Source organism: Pipistrellus hanaki, assembly GCF_964339955.1.
Source record: "Pipistrellus hanaki genome assembly, chromosome: 9".
NCBI classification, from domain to species: domain Eukaryota; kingdom Metazoa; phylum Chordata; class Mammalia; order Chiroptera; family Vespertilionidae; genus Pipistrellus; species Pipistrellus hanaki.
Window position 1 is genome coordinate 66,453,067 of NC_140511.1, and position 21,568 is coordinate 66,474,634.

Consider the following 21,568-nt stretch of genomic DNA (forward strand, 5'->3'; position numbering starts at 1 on the left):
GAAGGCGGAGGCGCGCGCGCGCGCGCGGAGAGATGGGAAGGAAGTGTGTGAGGGGTGGGGCTCTGGGGCTCCCTAAAGAAACGGGCTATCGCCTCCGAATTGGCTCTGATCTAGGTCCCGCCCGCGGACTTCCCAGGAATAAAGATGGCCGCCAGGGCGAGGCCACCCAACTTGAAGCCTCTTCGGACGCGACGCTGCCAGGCCTCCGCGGGTCCTCAGGCGACCACACGTCAATCAAAGATTAGACCCCGCCTTCTCTGTCTTTTAATTGGCCGCTCGGGCTTTGCCATTGGCTGATCCGTACAGGAGGAAAAAACGGCTCTGTAGGAAACTAGCGACTTCGCTGCGGGTCGGTGTGGAGTGCTTACATCCCTCCAGCTGAGCGGGATCCCTTTCCCTGCGGAGAGCGGTTGAAATGCGCAGCTTTCCCCAAACCTGCGGAGTGTCCGCCTAGGGAGCAGCTGGAGCCAAGATGCGCTGGAGGGCGTGCTGGCCAACCCGGCTTAGAGGTCTTAATGCCCTGACTTCAGCCAAATGCCAAGGCAGTGAGCCTTAGAGGGGGGACGTCCCGCCTGGCCATCTCGAGAGGAGACAGTTTGGATGCACCCCCACTTTCTGCGACGAGCCAGGTTGGAGCTGGGCTTAGTCTGGGACTGCTGGACCTCTCCTTCCACCCGCCAAGCCTGGTGCCAGGCGCTTTGAGAAGACGAGAGGAGACAAATGCTTTAAAACGATAGAGCCTGCACTGAAGGACAAGTAGGGATGGAACACATTTCAAAATATTACTTTTGGAAAGAAATGAATGCTCCGGAAGAAAAATTCGAAAGTGCTGTTTTGATGGGAAGATAAACCACCAGCAGGGCAAGTTGGTTTCGTCTCCCCTGCTGGCTTGTTGCTGTGTTTTCAGAGCTGTGTTACAAAAACAACATGGCCCCCTTTACTCAGACCAGCCTTTAGTTTCACCTCAGTAGGATGTTGATTTCAGGGGAGGGGGAGGGGGGATATTGAAACATAAAAGATGACTAGGCTCCTAAAAGGTTTACAACACACGGAGAAGAGAAGAAAAATACTTGTGAAACAAATCAAGCAATTCAAGACAGAACACAGTTGAGTACTAAATAGTGGCATGCCAACCAAGACTTTTTAGGTACAATCAGAAAATAATCGAATGGAGAAATAAGTATTTAAGAAACTCGCAGAGGGACATTGGGATTTCAAGGAGTTGGCTGGGGAAAGGAGAAGAGAATTCCCATCCTCTGTTTCAATGAGCAGTAAATTCTTAAGTTCAACTGTGTACAGGAGTGTCCCTAATGGTGTTTGGCTTGAGGGCTTTGGTATTTATGAATAAGGTCAGAGGCAGCCTGTAGGGGAGAAAATTGATCACATTGAGAATCTGCAAAGTAAAAAAGGCCAATAAAGGGGCAAGTTTAATGGCAGGCAGAAGAATTCAAATTTCATTCATTCTACTGACATCAGAAACCTACTCTGTTCCTGGCACTATTTCAGTCAAAGAGAATGCTGAAATTAAAAATGCTCTTTGAAAAATAAAAAATAAAATAAAAATGCTCTTTGGCTTGAACATAAACTGTGCACCTATGGATGAGGACAATGGGGGGTGGAAAAAGGGCAGAAGGTGGGGTGGGAACCTGGTGGAGGGAGCAATGGGGGGGCGGGAATGAGGAACATTTGTAATAATATGAACAATAAAGATTTATTTTAAAAAAATGCTCTTTGCCCCCATGGAGTGTGCCTTTTAACAGACAAGTAACCTACAATTGTTAATGGTGAATGGCACCAGATGTTAGACCATGGTCCTTGAATTTTAGCTGAGACAGAATTCAGAGCCAAGACTCAAATACAAACAAAAGTTTATTTGAAAAGTCACAGAGTTAGAACAAGTGAGCCGTGGAAGAAGTGAGCCAGCTGGGCTGTATGGGCTCAGAAAAACAAGTTACAGAGGAAAAGAAGGGCCCTTGGAGTTTAGAAGAAAAAGGCAAAGAAAACCCATCTGGGGGAAAGAGAAGAGGAAAAGTGAGGGCGTGCTCAGGGCTTGGGAGGGAGAGCACCGAATTCTCTGAGGATTTTTACCTGCTTTCCAAAGGTGGGGATTTCAGAGGAGGATCTCAATCAAATATTCATCAAGTTTTCAGGTGTGTCCCCTCAAGGTCATAGTCTGCACTGTTAGTTACCCCAGCTGGTCCTTATGTCAGCCATGGCGTCACCCTGGCAGGCCTTGCTGCTTTTCTGGGCCTGGAGCTGAAACACAAGGGAGGCCTAGATGTTATCTCTAGTTTGACCAAAACTCTGTCTGTCGTCAACAGACTCGAGGCTTCGTTCTTAAGATTTTTTGATGCAGGTCAGAACCTCATTGTACTGAGGGCTTAATGCTTAAGGACGTGGTCATGCAAGGGCTTGTATGGGAGTCCCTACTTCCTCCTCTGAGGGACTCTATGGCATGACTGGTATGCCAGGGGAGGAAAAGTTAAGGGAAGATCCAGACCTCATGACCATCGATATGAACGGTCATGGAGACAAATCATGTGACCAATAATATGCAATTGTCCGTTGCTAGGCACCTGGGGGCTTTCAGCCCTGGTGACTCTCTGTAATTCGCCTATCGCTCCTACTCTGCTCATGCCTGTCTGACTGCCTACTGTGCCACAACCACCACAGAGTGTGATTATCATAGTGAGAGAGGGAGCTTTGGGTTTTGGTGGGATGGGGGGCAGAGAGAAAAGTCACTTTAAGCTTGGAGTGGCATAAAGAAGGGACAGTGTCAAGGAAGTCTTCCCAGAGGAGGCAACTCTTAAACTGAATCTTGAGAGATTGACGAAGGAGAGAGGGGAGGGAGAAATGGAAAGGCATGGAGGCAATAGTGAGCCATGATGGATTCCTGAGCAAAGAAAATGCCCTGCTTAGTGCTAGGTTTCCCCAGCATCTGTTTTTAGGATTGGGGTGTTTTCCCTGATGGACTAAACAAACTCCATGTGGCCAGTGGAAATCTTCCTCGCCTGCTAGGAAAGACCTTTGTTTCAGGTTGTGCTTTGGGGCATTCTAACCCTGGGTTTTGCTTTGCTTCCCCCAGAAAATAACTGTCTAGGGGCTTGATGTCATTCATTCCTATCTGGTGAGCCATCAGGTGCAGGGTGGACAAAAGCATTTAATACATTTTTTTTTTTTTTTCATGCTGCTAATCAGATAATGAGGTTAATGGTGCAGCCTTGCTCTGGTTTCATGCCATTGAGAGGCTGTGCCATGCAAACCAGTTTATAGATATTTTGGTCCTATCTGTGACACAGCCTTTGACATAAGGCCTCACAAGGCAACTCATTCAAAAGTTGCTGGTGATAGCAAATAAAGGTCTCGTGTTCACACTGGAAGCTGGGCAGACCACGAGCATGACCCTAAACAATGCCAGTTTTTTTGATCAGCAAAATACTAGGTAGCTTAGGTGTTTTATCTGAAACAAATTATATAATACAGTGGTGTAAGAGCATTGTTCTTAGACTATGTGATCTTGGGTTCATTATTTCACTTTTCTATGCCTGCGTTTTCTCATCATAAAATCATGGAGACTGATGAGGTGTCTCAGATTTCTTTCAGCTTTAAAATCTGTGATCCTGTGACCTGCTGTTAAAGGGACAGAAACCAGTGACCGCTTTGAACTCTGGCCCTTCGGGAAATTTCCATCCACTAGGAACCATTTTCCTGGTGCAGGCTGACACACGACTCTGATCCTGATCCAGCTGTCTGTGGATCCAATCGTTCTGCTGAGACTGCAAAACCACCTCTGATCCACGTGGATGGTGTGTGAGGGCTTCCCACACACAGTTACTGCATCCAGTGGTTTGCAAATGACAGCCTCAAGGATTCGGCAGAGCTTGCAGGGAACTGAAGCCGAAATTCCTCCTGAAGGAAACAGCCTGAATACAGCATTCAGGGTCCTTGCTGCTTGGTATCGCCAATACATATTTAAGTGACCAAACATAAATAAATTTGTAATAATGCTAAATGAGGGCATGGCTCCCACCCTCTGGGAATAGCATTCATTTTCAAAAATACAATTTTGGGTAGCTTTGGAAGTGTCAGACAGCTTTGTAATTACCAAAAAAACAAAAAAAAAAAACAAAAAAACCCCCTGCCTTCTGTCTATCGTGGGGGAAGAGGCACCATCTCCACACTAAATCAGCATCCTGTCGTGGAATACCGTAGGTCCAGGATGCCAGGAAACTTCTCCAGGCAGCCAGATTTTCAGGGCAGCTGCCAGAGTGCTGAAATCCTATACGTGAAAGTGCCCTGCAAACCGTAAAGTGTTCCAGAAATAGAAGTTATATTATCTCCTTGTGAAACGTTATTTACTGATAAGGCCTAATAAAGGTAGTGAAGAAGCTCTTCGCTGTTCTCGGATAGTCAGATAACCATCATGGAGAGAACAGAGTCCAGTGAATCAGGAACCAAGAGTCAGAAACCGGGGTTTGAGTTCTGGCAGTGCCTTCTCCTCACTCTTCTGATGCCAGAGGGCTGTTCCAGGACTGCAGGAATCCCAAGTGACAGAAATAAAAATGGTTCCCTCTGTGTGACAGCCAAGCCAGTTCCCTATGCATGGGTGGGTCATGTGCTAGTGGGAATGGGAGAACTACATTTGCATTCCTTCCCACTCCCCTCTTCACTGCCCTGTGTTGGCTCCTGTGCCTACTATGACATGTTAACTCTAAAAGCCTGTGACAAAAAACTTGCCCAAGGAATCCCAGTTAAGTTTGTCCCTGTAGAAGAAGGCAGTGAGCTGCCTGGGTAGCTGGTTCTTACTGGTGAAGCCAATAGCCTTGTGGGGGTGGGGGGATGGTAATCTTGGTACAATTTACATGCATCCTCCCCAATACTCAAAACTCTGGGTGGACATCCTCCCAGACACATTTACTGTATGCTACCCTTTGTGCTTGACTATCCCTGTGTCATTCGGCCCCAGAGTCTGAGAGTTTTTTCATAATTATAGGCCGTCTAGAAGTCCAAGCCACATTGGTGTTGGCAGCATGTAGGCTGCTGATCCGTTCTGCAGAGAGACACATTTGTGAAACTGGATGAGGAGAAACTCTGGAAGTCCGACTGCTTTTCAAGTTCAGGAAGTACTTTACTAGATTTCCAAAGCCCATGGTCGGCAAACTGCGGCTTACGAGCCACATGCAGCTCTTTGGCCCCTTGAATGTGGCTCTTCCATAAAATACCATGGCCTGGGAGAGTCTATTTTGAAGTGGCCATTAAAAGAAGTTTAAGCCGAAACCGGTTTGGCTCAGCAGTAGAGCGTCGGTCGGTCTGCGGACTGAAAGGTCCCAGGTTGGGGGCACATCCCCGGTAGGGGGTGTGCAAGGGGCAGCTGGTCGATGTTTCTCTCTCATCGACGTTTCTAGCTCTTTATCTCTCTCCCTTCCTCTCTGTAAAAAATCAATAAAATATATTTTTAAAAATAAAAAAAAATAAAAGAAGTTTAAGTTTAAAAAATTTGGCTCTCAAAAGCAATTTCATTCATTGTACTGTTGATATTTGGCTCTGTTGACTAATGAGTTTGCCGACCACTGTCCAAGGCTAACTGCTGTAGCTCTCTCCAGTGCTGTGAGTTGAATGGTGATCCCTGAAAAGATGTAGCTACGTCCTGATCTCCAGAACCTGTGAATGTCACTTTATTTAGAAAAAGGATTTTTGCAGACATAGTTAAGGATTTTAAGTTTGGAGCCTGTTGCCTTCTTTGTACACTGAGAAGAATAAGTCCTACTGGATCGGGTTGTTGAGAGGCTCACGGGACCGAGAGCTGAGCAGATGCCTGTGTACCACAGACTCTGCAAATGCATGCACTCCCCCTTCTGGATCCTGCCTCCCCTCAAGCACAGAGCTGCCATTATCAGAGTAGGCCCTACATCCAATGGCCAAATGTCCTTATAAGAGTGAGACAGAAGAAGATGAGACACAGATACAAAGAGACAGACTGACATGAAGATGACCTAAAGACAGAGGCAAAGATTGGACTGATATGGCTATAAGCCAGGATACCAAAGATCATCAGACTGTCAGGAGCCTTCAGAAGCTAGAAGGACAAGGAAAGACTTGGGGAGGGAGTATGGTCCTGCCAACACTTAAAAAAAAAAAAAATTATCTATGTTTTACAGAGAGGAAGGGAGAGGGATAGGGAGTTAGAAACATCAGTGAGAGAGAAGCATCCATCAGCTGCCTCCTGCACACCCCTATTGGGGATGTGCCTGCAACCAAGGTACATGCTCTTGACTAGAATCGAACCTGGGACCCTTCAGTCCCCAGGCCAGCGCTCTATCCAGTGAGCCAAACCAGCTAGGGCCCTGCCAACACTTTGATTTTGGATTTATGGCCTCCAGAACTGTAAGAGAAGATATTTCTGTGGTTTTATGCCACCCAGTTTGTGGTCATTGATTTCGACAGCCCTACGAAACTAATAAACCCAAGCCCGAGGATGCTCAGCATCAAGTGGGAAAAGCTCACCCTGTGTTAGGATCAGACAGCCCTCACATTCCCACTACCTAGTTACGTGTTTGAGCTACTCTCAGCACCTTCCTGAGCCTGTTGTCTTCTTTGTAAACTGGGAAGAGTAAGTCCTTCTGGAGTGGGTTGTTGATAGGCTCCGGTGACCAAGTGCTGAGCAGAATGCCTATGTACCACAGACTGCAAACACATGCACTCCCTCTTTGCCACCCCAACCCTACCTCCCCCCAGGCACAGAGCTGCCTTTCTGAGGTTGGGTTGCATGGTTTTTTCACCTTCCCCCAGGTCTCAGAGCTCATCCATGATGTCCAGAATAGTACCTGGTGTCACCTTCTTCTTCTTCTTCCTCTTTTTTTTTTTTTTTTTTTTTTTTTTAAATATATTTTATTGATTTTTCACAGAGAGGGAGAGAGAAGGAAAGAGAGTCAGAAACATCAATGAGAGAGAATCATCGATCAGCTGCCTCCTGCACACTCCATACTGGGATGTGCCCGCAACCAAGGTACATTCCCTTGCCCGGAATCAAACCCGGGACCCTTGAGTCCGCAGGCCGACGCTCTATCCACTGAGCCAAACCGGTCCCGGCAAGGCGTCACCTTCTTGACTCAATCCTTTGGACATCTCCTCAGTATCTCAAACCTAATGTGTCCAAGAGTCAAGTCTTGATCTTCCTTTCTCTTCCTGCCTCTCTCACATTCCCCCCATCTCAGTAAATGACACTTCAGGCTAAAAACCAGGGAGTCATATTTTCCCTTTGTTTTCATTTATTTTTATTTTTTTAACTTTTCATTTGGAAACAATCTCAGACTTACAAAAAATTGTATAAGCTTACAAAGAGGTTCAATATGCTCTTCCATAATTCCACAAATGTAACATCTTACACAAGCATAATACAATTATCAAAGCGAGGAAATTAACATTAATAGCACTACTGTCTCATCGACAAACTTTATGCAAATTTTGCGCCAAGTTCCCCACTAATGTCTTATTCTGGTCCAGAGTCCACTCCAAGATCTCAGGTTGGGAGCCACTTTGAAATATCTCTTCCCCACTTAGCAACCACATGTAACTCATCAGCAAATTCTATTGACTTCCCCACATACTTCTTCAATCCCTACACGACTACCACCCTAGAAAAAGCCACTTTGTTCTTGCACCTTTGACTGTTGCAACTTCCTCATTGGTCTCCCAGCTATGGGTCTCCCGCTAATTCTGGGATCAGCAGAGTTAAGAGTAAAAGGCCATACAGTCTCTGCTGTAACTATTCAACAGTGCAAAAGCAGCCATGGACACTTTGTAAACAAATAAACAAGGTAGTGTTCCAAGAAAACTTTATTTGGGGACACTGACATTTGAATTTCCTGTAACCTTCCCATGTCACAAAATATTATTCTCCTTTTGATATTTTTCAACTGTTTAAAAATATGAAACCCGTCCTTAGCTTGTAGGTGGCCCAGGCCACAGAAACATACTGAGGTCTCTCTTCTGCTTCATTTCTGCTCTCAGAATAAGACACTCCTGTGGTGTCTTGATTACTGCCCATCCCTCTTATCTCCCCCTCTCATTCACCATGCCCTACCCACTCTACCCCTCTCTATGTCATGGCCTTTGCACTCATCAGTCCTTCTAACTAGAATGTTCTCTCCTAGGTTCCCTCTTCACCTAGATGACTTCTACTTGTCTTTTGGGTTTTGTGGGCAGAGAAGCTTAAACTTCCAGAAAGGTCTTCTCTGATCCTCCCATATTCTTAATGCTCCCTCTATTATTCTCTCAGTGCTATGTCCTTTGAATGTTTCTGTTTCCCTTAAAACACTTACCACAAAGGGTAATTATGTATTTGAGCCTTACTTTGATTTTAGTGGAAAACTCCATGAAGTCAGGGACCATGCCAGCCTTGTTTGCCTTGTGGACCAAGCACCAGGCATGTGTCTGGTATAGTGGGTGTTCCATGAAAGGCAGACAATGAAGTGGATTTTCCACTAGCATTCTTTCACCTTCCAGGAGGACCCTGTGGACTCCAGGGAAGGGCCCACAGGAGCCATGGCAGGCTTCCTGAGCAGAACCCTCCTGTACACCTGGGCTATGCAGAGGCATTTCCGAGTTACCCTTCCAACGAGTCTGCTCCCGGCACATTCCTGACCCCGGAGAAGCTTTCATTACAGGCCCACTATGAAACCCGCTATGCATTTTCACTCTAATGTCATCCATCTGCCGTTCTTCCTGCGTTCCAGCACAGAAACAGCCTCCCCCGCGGAGGTGAACCCTTCTCAATAACTCTGGGGTTGCCTGAGATCTTAAAAACATAGCTGTTGAATTCAGCTGCCAGTCAGGAATGCTGGGGTCATGTCCAGAGGCCACTGAGAGAAACACAGCAGCCTTCAGCCCTCTGCCTACTCTCATCTACCCTCTGCAGGGCGGCCGGAGTCACCTTTTATCTAGTTACTCTCATCCTCACTGCCCACTGCCTGTAGGATAAAGTCCTCATTCTTCAGCCCACCATTCATTCCATCCCAGCCTATCTTTCCAGCCTCATCCCCCATCTGCCTCCACCCGATCCTGAACTCGATATTCTAAACGTAAACGTTCTAGACCAGAACTGTTCCATTCAGTTGCCAGTCGCCTCTTGTGGCTATTAAATTTTCAGCTAATGAAAGTTTGATTAAATTCAAAATTCATTTTCTTAATCACACTAATCACATATCAATGGCTACCGCATTGGACATAAAGGCTATAGAATGCTTCCATCGCTGCCAAAGATTCTATTTGGACAGCACTGTTTTAGACAATAAGACCTACTCACCATCTCCTAAAAGACTCTATTTTATTTTATTTATTTTTAAAACTATTTTTAATTATACAATTTACACATATCTACATTCTCACTCGTATTAATTTTCTAACCTTACAAAAGTCTCCTTTACCAATTCTATACCTCTCACTGGAGATAATCACAGACATACATTTGGTGTATGTTCTCTCTGAATATTTTGTGTGTGCTGCAATTGCTTTTTTCACTCAACAGTGCCTTAGAGATCTTCATATAACAACACATCTCTAGACGCCGTGTATTTTAGGTGCTGCAGAGTAATTCAAAGCATGAATGAACTTTAGATTATTTAACCACTCCTATGGACATTCGTTTTCTGTTTTCCCTTATTGCAAGCAATACTATATGCAAACGTCTTTGTATGTCTTCATGCACTTGTACACGTTTGTCTAGGGTAGACACCAAAAAGTGGAATTGCTGGGTCATATGCTAACACCCCTGGGGCTTGGCACACCCTGGTACTCCCGCCTAGAATGCCCCTCCACATGACTAATTCCTGCTCATCAAGACCCATCAAAGGCCCAGTGAAAGGCAGTCTCTTCTCCCGCAGTATTTCATGCCCACAGTGAATCACTATTGTACACTTAGAGCTCTGCCTTATTTATCTTTGTATTCCCAATACCCTAGCATAGGGCTTAGCATAGAGCAAAAACTCAAATGTTTTTTTGGCTGGGATAAATGAATGACTAAATAAATAAACAAGTGAAGGCACAGGGGTTAGGACATTCCAGATGCTCAAGGTGAGTGAGTCTGTGAATGTTTTGAACTTGGGCTCCGGACCAATCTGCCACCTGGTGCCTCCAGCCAAACCACGTCTCTAGGTTTCTGTCTATCCAGCCCTCTGACCTTGGGCATGTCATCTGGTTCAAGCCAGGCACTCCACTGAGAGAGCAGTGTGAGTATGCAGGGGCTCTGGCTGTGGAGCATAGAAATCTGAGCCCGGGGGGCAGCACTCACAGGGGGTTGTCTTCCAAGGGCAGCTCTGTCTTTTTTTCCCTTTTGAAGCAGCGTGGTACGCTCTGGGTTGGGGTTTATTTTTTCTCCCTGTGGTATCTTAGGGGCAATTAAGATCAGCTGCCACATTTCTGCTTTCTGCTTCCAGATTGAACCCAAGGGAAGCCAGATATTTTACACCCGGCATCCACTCCTGGTGATCTCATTAACAGCCCTGCTTTCTGAGTCTCTGTGACCTGGCTTCCCCACATCCCAGGGCCTGGCTTGCAGCCTTTATTTTTAATGGGGTTTTAATAAGTGGCTCCTGTAATTAATTTCGTTCTCGTGTTTTCACGCATTCTGCCTAGGTGCCTGAAGGCCCTCAGGCCCTAGGTGGGATGTTAACAGATTTTTAAATAACACAAACCACCGTGACTGTCATTAGACACTGCCCCAGCTCCTCTCATTTGCAGTTGTTTTACAATCTGTAATTAGCTGGGGCACACGGCCCATGTGGGAGGTCAGCCAGTCACCTGTCATGTTTTATAGAGAAAAGGGACTTGTCCAAGACTCAACAGAGGGTGGGTGCTGAGCCTGATTTCAGAAGTGCATCCTGCTGGGCACACACCCATGTGAGAGCCAAGGCAAGGGCTCACCACTCCGGTACCCTTTGCCAAGCGGCTTGAGGCCTCAGACCAAAGGTCTTGGATGCCTCATGGGGTCTCGGGGAGGCAGTTTCACCCTCTCACAGGGACTGCGAAGCAAGTCCACCCTCAGCAGCTCATACTACCCCCTGCAATCACCCTCATTCATTCATTCCCTTCGGGCCCTTTCTATTTTCATTGGACAGATTTATCTGCACAAAGAACGTGCCAGTAATTCCGGATTGAGAAACATAATTTCGCTAGTTTTAAAGCTACCGTTTAAAAATCTCGCGCATGCTGGTTTGGCTCAGTGGATAGAGCGTCAGCCTGCGGATTGAAAGGTCCCGGGTTCGATTCCGGTCAAGGGCATGTGCCTTGGTTGTGGGCACATCCCCAGTAGGGAGTGTGCAAGAGGCAGCTGATCGATGATTCTCTCTCATCGATGTTTCTAACTCTATCCCTCTCTCTTCCTCTTTGTGAAAATAAATAAAAAATAAAAATCTCGCGCACACGTACTCACACCCCTCTGGGAGCGTGTGTGTGTGTGTGTGTGTGTGTGTGTGTGTGTAGGTGGGTTGCGTATCGAGTGCGTAAGAGAGAACGCGTGACCCTGGACTTCCCAGCGCTCTGTATCCCCTCCCACCCACCCCCGCCCCCAGCCCCGAGGGAGCTCTCCTGGGAGGGCACCGGGCTCTCCGACCCCGAGCGAATGTGCTCGGCCTGGATCCTTGGGGCTCCCGGGCGTCCGACCTCGCCGGCCCGAGCCCCCTCTCGCTTGCCAGGCGGTGGAGCGCACGAGCGAGCGGGAGGGTAGAGGAGGGGAGGCCGAGCAGGTGGCGATTAGGTCAGCTTCGGAACATTCTTGGGCCGCTCCAGTGGCTATAAATAACAGAGGGCAGGCTCCGAGAAAAAAAAAAAAAATGCCGGGGTGGGGATACGCGGGCGAGAAAGGAGGGATTTATGCAGGGTGGGGTGGCACCGTGGGGACCTGGAAAAATCCACCCAAGCTGGGGACCGGCAAAGGCGGCGAAGGGACTTAACGGTGAATAGCGACACAAAATCTGGGACTAAGAGCACGGAGCGGGAGGAGCTCTTGCTCTTTGGCCCACCCCGACCGCGTGCGGGCCCCGGGCTGCAGAGTTCGCTGCGGATTGGCGGGCGCCGGAGCGGGAGTCCCGGCCCCGCCCCGCTGCCGATCTGCCGGCTGCGGACCGTCTCCGACCTCAGTTTCTGCATCTGCACAATGGATAGCCTCCTGCTTACCGGGGGACGGTGGTGAGCGACGTCGGAGCTAACTTCTAAGAAGTCTGCGATCTGCAAAAAAGAAAAAAAAAAGTAAGGCAGTGTAGCCCTCAGGCCCCCCTCCAAAGGGTGTCCATGCGCCGATCCCTTCCCGCTCCCACGGGTCTCCCGGACTCTGCAAAAGCCGGGGAGGGCACAGCTGAGATCCGACGCCCTGCAGCGGCTCGGCGCCCCCCTGGGCAGTCGGCCCCGGCACTTCCCACGCGGGAGCCGCGACTCACGGCCCGCGTCCCGGGAGCCGCGGTGCGGACGGTGGGGTTGGGGCCGCGGCCGCAGGAGAGGGCGGGGCCGGGGGCCGGGCTTCCCGGGGGAGGGCCCGCGGCGCTCCGGGAGGCGGCGGTCCGGGCCCGGAGCCGCAGGACTCCGGCGGGAGCGTGGCCGGACCCCAGCCCCCGGAGCGCGCGGGGAGGACGCGGTGAGTGCGGAGCGCGGGGCGCGGGGAGGCGGCGGCGGCGGGAGCGCCGGCAGGAGCCTGCTCTCCTCTCCCGCCCGCGCCTGGAGTTTGCAGCGGGACCGACTCCCGCCCCGGAGCCCCGGCCGCCCCGGCCGCCCCTCTCGGTGCGGGGACGGAAAGCCTTGCCGCGGAGCCTAGGAGGCAGCTCCCTCTGAGGCGGCGGCGCGCACCCTGAAACCAACCTCCCAGGCCGGCCCGGGGTGGGGGTGGGGGGTTCGGGTCTGGAGGGGGAGGGACCCCAGAACGGGCCTTCGCTCCCCGGCGACCCCTTTGCCCTCTGCCCGGAGCTCCGGGTCCCGGGGCCGCCGCCCGGGCCACCGTCTCCAATCCGCGGCGGGGCCCCCTCCCCTCGGCAGCGATCGGCCGGCCCCACCCCCGCCGAGACCGAGTTCAGCAAGTTTGGCCGAGGAGTCGTAGAACCTCCGAGGCCGGGCCTGGCCTGGCAGCTCCGCCGGGGCTTCGTGGCTCCGAGTTGAGCGGCACCCGGCTGGCAAGAGGGGCCGTCCGCAGGGCGCCGTCCGCAGGGAAGAGCGCAGAGGCCGCCAGCCCCTGGGCTCCGAGGTTTGGGGTGGGAGCTCCGGGTTTGGAGTGCGTCATCGGGGAGCCGGCACCTCGGCCCCGGCAGGTCGGGTTTCCCAAAGTGCCCCTTTGTTATGCCCCTCCCAGGCCCTGCCTCCTCCCCTCTCCCCGCGCCACCCCCTTCCCCAGCCTCCCCGGCCGCTGGTTCCAGCCGCTGTAGCCTCGGTGTCCCTGCCTGGACCAGTCTGCCGCCCCCTCCGTGCCTTCACACCGGGCCGCCGGCCCTCCGGGAGGGGCAGCCGGGAGAAGAGGCTCGTGGGTGCAGCCTGTGACTCAGGACAGGATGGCTGGGCAGGGCAGGATGGCAGTGCTCCCTCCCAGGGCTTGCCCCCTGCTTCTGGGAAAGGGAAGGGCAGGGGTTACCTACCTGCCTCAGGCAGGGAGAGTGGGTTCTTCCCTGAACCCCAGGATTCCTTCCTTTGGCCCAGGCAGCTATGAGGAGACCCTGCCAAGCCCCAGCCCACTTCTCGGGGTCCAGTAGGTGCTGACTCCCTGGGCTGGGAGGCTTTTTCATTATCTGCTTTCTGCGCTCTTGCCTGTGGCCCAGTGTTCTGGGGACTGTTCTGGGTCTCTGCTGAGATCAGGAGGCACAGGGTGGTGGCCCTCGTCCATGGTGGCCTAGGTGCCAGGCTCACCCCTACCGCTAGGTCCAGCCCGGGCTGTGGGGCCTGGCTGTGCCTGGGGCTGGTCTTGTGTTTGCTCTGGGAGGCGGGAGGGAGCAGTGCCAGCCCTGCACACAGCTTGCTCTGTTCTGGGGCCACAGAGAGGGGATGGGTCGGGGGCAGCTCTCCAGGGAGCTGGGAGCCTGGAGGCTGGGACAGGCAGGGGGCTGGGGCCCCAGGGTGCCTGACTGGGACAGCACCACAGGCCGATGATTTACAGCTGCAGCTCTGGTTCTCTCTGGCTGGACAGACTCGAGAGGAAGCAAGGTGAAGTGCTGAGGAGCCCGGTGGGGTTAGCCGCTCTGCTCTGTGCCCAGGCACCTCCATTGCAGGCCTGAGCCCTCCCGTTAGCTTAGGGGTGGAAGCCCACACAGGCCGACCTTTCCCACAGCTGCGGTAGCCGTAGGGGAATGACATTTGTGTTTTCATTCAACTACTAGCTCCAGTGTCTGGAGGAATCCAAATTGGACCCTCAGGAAGTCTGTCAATGACTGCGGCAGATCCTGTGGGATTTATACCCTGACTGCGGGGTCAGAGGGGCTGTGGGAATGGGGATGGCGAGTGGGGCTGTGGATAAGATGCCTCGATTTGGATTTGGAACGGGTAAAGGTCCATCCAGGTGGAGGGGATACTGCGACCGAGCCTTGCTTGGGGGCAACAGGCACATTGTGTCCTCAGTTGGCCTGGCGGAGCCAGTCCCCCGGGCTTGCTCAGAGGAGGATGCAATTTCCTTCTGGGAGCCCGAGTCGAAGCTGCGGACAGCTGAGACCCTGCGCAGAGGCAGGGAGGGTGTGGCCACTTGCCGCCGTGTCCTTTAGCCCCCAGGGTGGTGGGTGTGGGTTGGAATCTGCCTTGCCCTGCTCTGTGATTCTGGAGAATACTCTTAGTACTGGCCAGTCACCTGTCTGACTCCCTCATGCTGCCTCAGACTCGGAGCTTTCTGAGGCTGGGGCTGAGCTGCTCGTTACCCACAGAGCCCGGTGGGACCTCGGGTGCTGTGACCAGGATGAGTGTCTCCTTGTGACTGTCAGGCCCCTCACACTGCTGTTCATTGCTTGGTTTGAGTGTTATACCAGCCCTGGCACAGGATCAGACCAGGGGGCAGACTATCCATCTGAGGAGAGATCTGAGGCTCCCTTACGAGGGGACAGGAAAATGCAGTTGTTCAAGCTTCTTGGCCAAGATAGGACTCGGGCCTCTGAGCTCTCAGCCCTTCCCAGCGCAGGGAAGAGTGGACGGGCCCCCTCTGACTTGGCCTCCTCTGGAAAAGGGTTGTTCAAGGAAAGGCAGCAGGACCCCGGCTGGGGCAGGTGTCCTCTTTCTGCTCTGCAGGCAGGGTGGTGGGGCCCTCTGCCCACCACCCACGCCCGCCTGCCATCTAATCCCCAGCTGGATCGTATGACCTGCCTGGCATTCTCCTGGCTGGAATCTGGCTCTTCTGACAGCAGTTGCTATATTGGGGGAACTGGGCACCGCCCTGGACAGTCTGGGTCCCTGCCCTCACCCCCTGCTTTGCTCTCGTTAGCTTCAAGGCAGAGTCGCAGTGGCAGCTTTGAGAGTTGGACAGCCAGGACCCTGAAGTGATCTCTAGGCTCCAGGTACATGGGATGAGGCGGGGGAGGGCAGAGCCAGGGTAAGAGAAGCAGCTTTGAAACTGCCATCTTTGCCCCTGACCTGGGCCCTCTTGGGGACTCCCAGCCCCCTGCCTGCTAAGTCCTAGTTACAACAGCTCCTTGGGTGGTGGGATGGCAGTGGGGGTGAAGCCCAGGGACAGGAGAGGGCCTCTTCCTATCCCCAAAAGCACGTGTCCAGCTTCTCTGCTTACCTCTGTGCTCCACAGCCCCAGCCTGCCACCATTCCATGCTGCGGGGACACCATGGCTCCAGAGGAAGGCACTGGAGGGGAGGCCGTGGAGGGCAGTTTCTGGGAGGTGAGCAGATGGGTTTGGGGGTGGCACTGTAATGCCCACCCCTCTGGGCCAGGCCACCTGTCTAGCTGCAGCACCAGCTCTGAGGGGGCTTCCCCCTGGCCACTCCGCCCTTTCCATGTACACCCCAGGCTGGCAACTACAGGCGGACAGTGCAGCGGGTGGAAGACGGGCACCGGCTGTGCGGGGACCTGGTCAGCTGCTTCCAGGAGCGGGCCCGCATCGAGAAGGCCTACGCCCAGCAGCTGGCTGACTGGGCCCGGAAGTGGAGGGGTACCGTGGAGAAGGGTGAGCCAGCCTATGGGCCTCGCAAAGTGCTACCAATGCGGGGAAATCAGGCAGGGCAGCTTCTTCTTCTTTTTGAAATCCTCAACCAAGACATGAGGATATTTTTCCATTGGTTTTTAGAGAGAGTGTATGGGAGAGGGAAAGAAAGCGAAAGTGAGAGCAAGAGCGAGAGCGGGAGCGGGGGGGGGGGGGGGGGGCAGAGAGAGAGAAAGAGAGAGAGAGAGAGAGGGAGAGAGAAACATCGATTGGTTGCCTCCCATACACCACGATGGGGTGGGGAGGGGGTGGGGAACAGACCTGCAACCCAGGTATGTGCCTTTGTCAGGGAATCGAACCCGAGACACTCCAGTGCCAAGGCAGGCGCTCTAACCATTGAGCACACCAGCTAGGGCTGGGGTAGCTCCTTTCTTGCACCTGGTGGTGGAAGGTTGAGGTTCTTCCCATTAAAGGAAAGATCCTCCTGGTACTCACGGTAGTGATGTTAGATTTTGTAAAATAACAGTCATGAGTTATTTTGATATTTCTAACAACCCTAGGATGGAGACAGTCCTGACCTGCACATTTTCTAGAGGACATTCAGAAGTCCAGAGAAGCTAAGACTTGCCTGAAGCCACATAGCTAGGAATAGCTTAAGCTGGGGCCAGGCCTTCTGATATGGGACCTTTTCACCCTAACTATCTGCCTTCCTTGGGAACAGACGCTGGCTCCTCCTTTTGAGGCAACAGAGCATAGAGGTTTATGCCACAGGCCTAGATCTGAATCTCAGTTCCACTCGCAGCTGCCATGCTCTGGGCAGTAAACTTCACTCATGTGGGCCGTTTTTTCACTTGTTAACTGTTGATCATGACACTGTCTTCATGGTGGTGGGCGAGGCAAGGGCTTAGTGCAGTGGTTTCTCAACCTTTTTAATCCTGCGACCCTTTAATACAGTTCTTTGTGTTGTAGTGACCCCCAACCATAAAACTATTTTCGTTGCCACCTCATAACTAATTTTGCTACTGTTATGAATCATAATGTAAATATCTGTGTTTTCTGATGGTCTTAGGCAACCCTGCTGGCGACCCACAGGTTGAGAACCACTAATGTAGAGCCTAAGATAAGGTGACCAGACATCCCGCTTTTGGCGGGACAGTCCCGATTTTTAACCATTTGCCCCCGTCCTGCAGCATTTTAAAAAAGTCCAAAAATCTTTCCAAAAATCGGGACTTTTTTAAAACACCGGAGGCGCGGGACAAATTGTTAAAAATCGGGACGTCCGGTCATCTTAGCCTAAGACCATCGGAAAACACAGACATTTACATTACGATTCATAACCGTAGCAAAATTACAGTTATGAAGTAGCAACGAAAATAATTTTATGGTTGGGGGTCACCACAACACGAGGAGCTGTATTAAAGGGTCGTGGCATTAGGCAGGTTGAGAACCAATGGTTTAGTGAGATCTGGTGTGTCAAGGCACAGAGTGGGTATTCAGTAAGCAGCAGCTGGCATCGTTGTTCTTCTTGGCATCCCCACTGTGTGCTTGGCACCTGGAATAGCACCCGGGCGGAGGGGGTGGGCTCGTTTCTGGTGGCTTTCCTGGCCTGGCCTCAGTGCCGTGCCTCCCCGCAGGCCCCCAGTACGGCACGCTGGAGAAGGCCTGGCACGCCTTCTTCACGGCGGCTGAGCGGCTGAGCGCGCTGCACCTGGAGGTTCGGGAGAAGCTTCACGGGCCGGACAGTGAGCGGGTGCGTGCCTGGCAGCGGGGGGCCTTCCACCGGCCGGTGCTGGGGGGCTTCCGAGAGAGCCGGGCTGCAGAGGACAGCTTCCGCAAGGCCCAGAAGCCCTGGCTGAAGAGGCTGAAAGAGGTGAGCCTGGGAGGGATGCCCCTTTAAGTCCTCAGGCCCGGGGTGTGGTGTGCTGGGCCCAGAACTGTCCCTGTGTGTGCCAGGTGGAGGCTTCCAAGAAGAGTTACCACGGAGCCCGGAAGGAGGAGAAGACAGCCCAGACTCGGGAGAGCCACGCGAAGGCGGACAGCACGGTCTCCCAGGACCAGCTGCGCAAGCTGCAGGTGCGGCTGGACCGCTGCACCAAGGAGGCCGAGAAGGTACCGCCACGGGAAGGGCTGGCCCTGCTCAGGGCTCCCTGAATGCCTTTCCCAGCCCCCAGCACTCTTCCTGCTCTCACCCTCACCTGCACCCTCTCTCCAGATGACCATTTCAAGGAGGAACCTGAGAAAAGACGATGCTTTACCCAGGGAAAGAAACGGTGCAAGTTCAGGCATTGGGATGATTTTAGCAGTTGAGACCTTCCCATCCAGCTCCTTTCCTTTCCCAGGGTTCCACCTGGGACCACCTTTCACATTGGTGGCTTTGACCAGAGTGTGCTTTCCTCTAGCTCTGCATATCCAAACCTTCCCACCCCCCTGAGGTGCTGCTCCGTTTCCCACCTCCTCCACGAAGCCTTCCCTGATTTCTTCCACTCCTGATGGGTGGACCTCAATTCACTCTTCAACCTCCATCTCATCTTACTCTCGCTTTTAGTCTCCACTCACCAGACTCTAAAAGCTGCTGTGCCCAAATGTCACCTCTCTTATTAGGCTGCGAGGGGCAGGAGCCAGATCTTGAGACTGGCTGCCCCTGGTGCCTAGCCCCAGGGTCTTGCCAATGGCAGGTACTCAGTAAACACTAGCGGAATCATGAATGGAAGGCGGTCTCATGCTGACCAGGTCCCCTCCGCTCCCGCCCAGACAAAAACCCAGTATGAGCAGACGCTGGCAGAGCTGCACCGCTACACCCCACGCTACATGGAAGACATGGAGCAGGCCTTCGAGACCTGCCAGGCCGCTGAGCGCCAGCGTCTTCTCTTCTTCAAGGATATGCTGCTCACCTTACACCAGCACCTCGACCTCTCCAGCAGTGAGAGGTAGGGCCTGCGTGGGTGTGGAGATCTGGGGGAGCTGCTTGCTGGGTCTCTTTCACTCCCTTGGGCTCTGGCGGGGCTGAAAGGAATTAAGCGGGTGCAAGGGCCCAAGGCTTCCTAGTTTGAGGGTTGTGCCTCGGGCCACAGGTTCCATGAGCTCCACAGAGACCTGCATCAGGGTATCGAGGCAGCCAGCGATGAGCAGGATCTGCGCTGGTGGCGCAGCACCCACGGGCCGGGCATGGCCATGCACTGGCCTCAGTTTGAGGTACGTGTTCCAGGTGGGGCTGGGGGATGGGATGGGCTCCCACGGGGCTCGGCCTGGGCCTCGGGAGGGAGGCTAGGACCTGGGATGAAGAGGTGAGGGTGATGTGGATGGCCCTGGATGCCACCACAGCCTGACCCTAAGCACTGACCCCACAGGAGTGGTCCTTGGACACACAGAGGACAATAAACCGGAAGGAGAAAGGTGGCCGGAGCCCTGATGAGGTTACTCTGACCAGCATCGGGCCCACAAGAGATGGCGCTGTGCCCCCACCTCAGTCCCCCGGATCTCCACGGTGGGTGAGAGCTAGGAACTTGGTTGTTCAGCTCTGGCCCCTGCCCTGCCCTGCCCTCCTTTCCTTCATTCCCTTCACACCTGAAGTGGGTTGAACATGGGTGTCAGGGCCTTAGCCAGTTTGGCTCAGTGGATAGAGCGTTGGCCTATGGACCAAAGGGTCCTAGGTTCGATTCCGGATAAGGGCAGGGCACGTACCTTCGTTGCAGGTTCCTCCCCGGCCCAGGGCCCTTGTCAGGGCTTGTGCAGGAGACAATCAATCGATGTTTCTCAATGTCTTTCCCTCTCTCCACTCTCTAAAAATCAATGGAAAAACATCCTCAGGTGAGGATTAACAAAACAAAGAAAATGGAGTGTCAGGGACCTAGGACCTACCGAGTGACTGTGATGCCAGTTTTCACGGTGGTTTAGGTTTGCCAGGTGTTTCCCACATTCCCTCTCACGTACTGCTCATGTCAGCCCCGTGTGGCAGGACGGCACCGGAGCTCACAGGCAGGTGTGGCAGAGGTCAGCCTAGACTCTCAGTACTTCCCTACCTGCCTCTCCCAGGGCTCCTGCAGGGGGTGGGCCCTTGACCGTGGGTCCCAGGCCCTCTCGGTCAAGGTGTCCCTTGTGCCCTGAGCCTGCCCCCTCTGCCTCCCCTCTCCAGCAGTGGGCAGGATGAGGAGTGGTCGGATGAGGAGAGTTCCCGGAAGACTGCCACTGGGGTGCGGGTGCGGGCGCTCTATGACTACGCTGGCCAGGAAGCTGATGAGCTAAGCTTCCGAGCAGGTACCCTGGGACCCCTTTCCTGTTCCTTTCCAGGCTTCAGCCTCCCCTCCCCCATGTATTGTCTTGAACAGGGGGGTGGCAAAGGGAAGCCAGACACCCACTTCTTTAGGGTCAGTTCTCTGACTCTTAGGGTTGCTCTGGGTCCAGTCTGCAGGAGTCAGAGTGTCTGCCTCTCAAAACCTCCAGCTGGGGTCTGATGGCTGCATTCAGGGTCTCCGGTGGGGTGGCTTGTTGACTTGGACCTCCCTCTGCCTGAGCCAGGTCATTTCCCCTAGCTGGATTCTCTGGGTTGCTGCCTGCTCCCCTCAGTCCTTGACCCAATTGCAGGAACGGGGTTGGGTCAGGGCAGTTGGTAATGACCAACCCCCTTTCCCCCAGGGGAGGAGCTGCTGAAGATGAGTGAGGAGGACGAGCAGGGCTGGTGCCAGGGCCAGCTGCAGAGTGGCCGCATTGGCCTGTATCCTGCCAATTACGTGGAGTGTGTGGGGGCCTGACAGCCCTGGCAGCCCTTCTGCAATGTGTCTCCACCCTGAGCCAGAGCCCAGCTTCTGGACAGCTGGACCCGAGGGCCCTGCACCAGTGCTGCTGCTGTCCCTCTGTCCCTTGAGGAGGGAGGAAGTCCTGGGGGGTCAGGGAGGGGAGGGGCTGACTGAGTCTAGCCTGTGGGTAAATGGGAAGTTAGGAGGTGATAGAAGGGTACCTAGGCCTCCCCAGGAGTGTTTGGTTTCCCCAGGAGCCATGGGCCGAATTCCTGGTCTCTGTGTTTTGGGGTTCCTGGGGTGGGCTTGAGGTGAGTGTTGTTCTGAGCTAGCAACAATCTTTTGTGGCTTGTTCTAGTGTGTATTAAACTTGAAAAATAAAATAAAAAAGCGTTTTCAGGTTTGTGTGCTTTTTTTTTTTTTTTTTTTTTTTTTTGCATCTTTTATGATACTCCACCCTTGCCAGGCTGCAGAAGTCATCCGGGGAGAGGCACTGAGGGGAGGTCTGTGGGTCCATAGAATGTTGTGGGGACCGGGGTTGGGCAGGCGGTCAAAGCCAGAGGCTGGGTGCTGAGCCCAGCCAGTTTGTCCTCCCTTTCAGGCCGGTGGCACCTTGAGCGCTTGGTAGGGCTGTTAATTATTACTCATCCACCGGGAACTGACCCCAGCGAGGCCGGGATCCCCGAACTCGCAGCTTTCAGCCTCTGGGAGGTGACCCCACCTTCCGAGGGGAGCGCTC

At 53.0% G+C, this 21,568-nt stretch overlaps 1 protein-coding gene across 7 annotated transcripts; it reads left to right on the forward strand.

The window, feature by feature from the left end:
* The first annotated feature begins 11,852 nt into the window (after positions 1 to 11,852).
* PACSIN3 (protein kinase C and casein kinase substrate in neurons 3) lies at positions 11,853 to 21,238 on the forward strand. 7 transcript variants are annotated; one of them, XM_084896127.1, is made up of 11 exons: positions 11,853 to 12,243; positions 15,431 to 15,503; positions 15,746 to 15,835; positions 15,964 to 16,120; positions 17,731 to 17,966; positions 18,050 to 18,205; positions 18,848 to 19,023; positions 19,168 to 19,288; positions 19,444 to 19,580; positions 20,229 to 20,350; positions 20,729 to 21,238. In XM_084896127.1, exons 3-11 carry the CDS (start codon positions 15,782 to 15,784, stop codon positions 20,842 to 20,844), a joined length of 1,275 nt encoding a protein of 424 aa, XP_084752253.1. In that variant the 5' UTR covers positions 11,853 to 12,243; positions 15,431 to 15,503; positions 15,746 to 15,781; the 3' UTR covers positions 20,845 to 21,238. The 7 variants fall into 7 exon arrangements, with proteins under 7 accessions (XP_084752253.1, XP_084752252.1, XP_084752257.1 ...); XM_084896126.1 differs by lacking the exon at positions 11,853 to 12,243 and adding an exon at positions 12,506 to 12,625; XM_084896131.1 differs by lacking the exon at positions 11,853 to 12,243 and adding an exon at positions 12,506 to 12,625 and having other exon boundaries at positions 20,232 to 20,350.
* Positions 21,239 to 21,568: the final 330 nt, after the last annotated feature.

What these genes read in the sequence shown, in the direction of transcription:
- PACSIN3 (XM_084896127.1), top strand. Translation starts at nt 15,782, where the DNA reads ATGGCTCCAGAGGAAGGCACTGGAGGGGAGGCCGTGGAGGGCAGTTTC. An exon ending in TGCACTGGCCTCAGTTTGAG is followed by an intron (nt 19,289 to 19,443) that starts GTACGTGTTCCA and finishes CTGACCCCACAG; the next exon opens with GAGTGGTCCTTGGACACACA. An exon ending in CAGTCCCCCGGATCTCCACG is followed by an intron (nt 19,581 to 20,228) that starts GTGGGTGAGAGC and finishes TCCCCTCTCCAG; the next exon opens with CAGTGGGCAGGATGAGGAGT.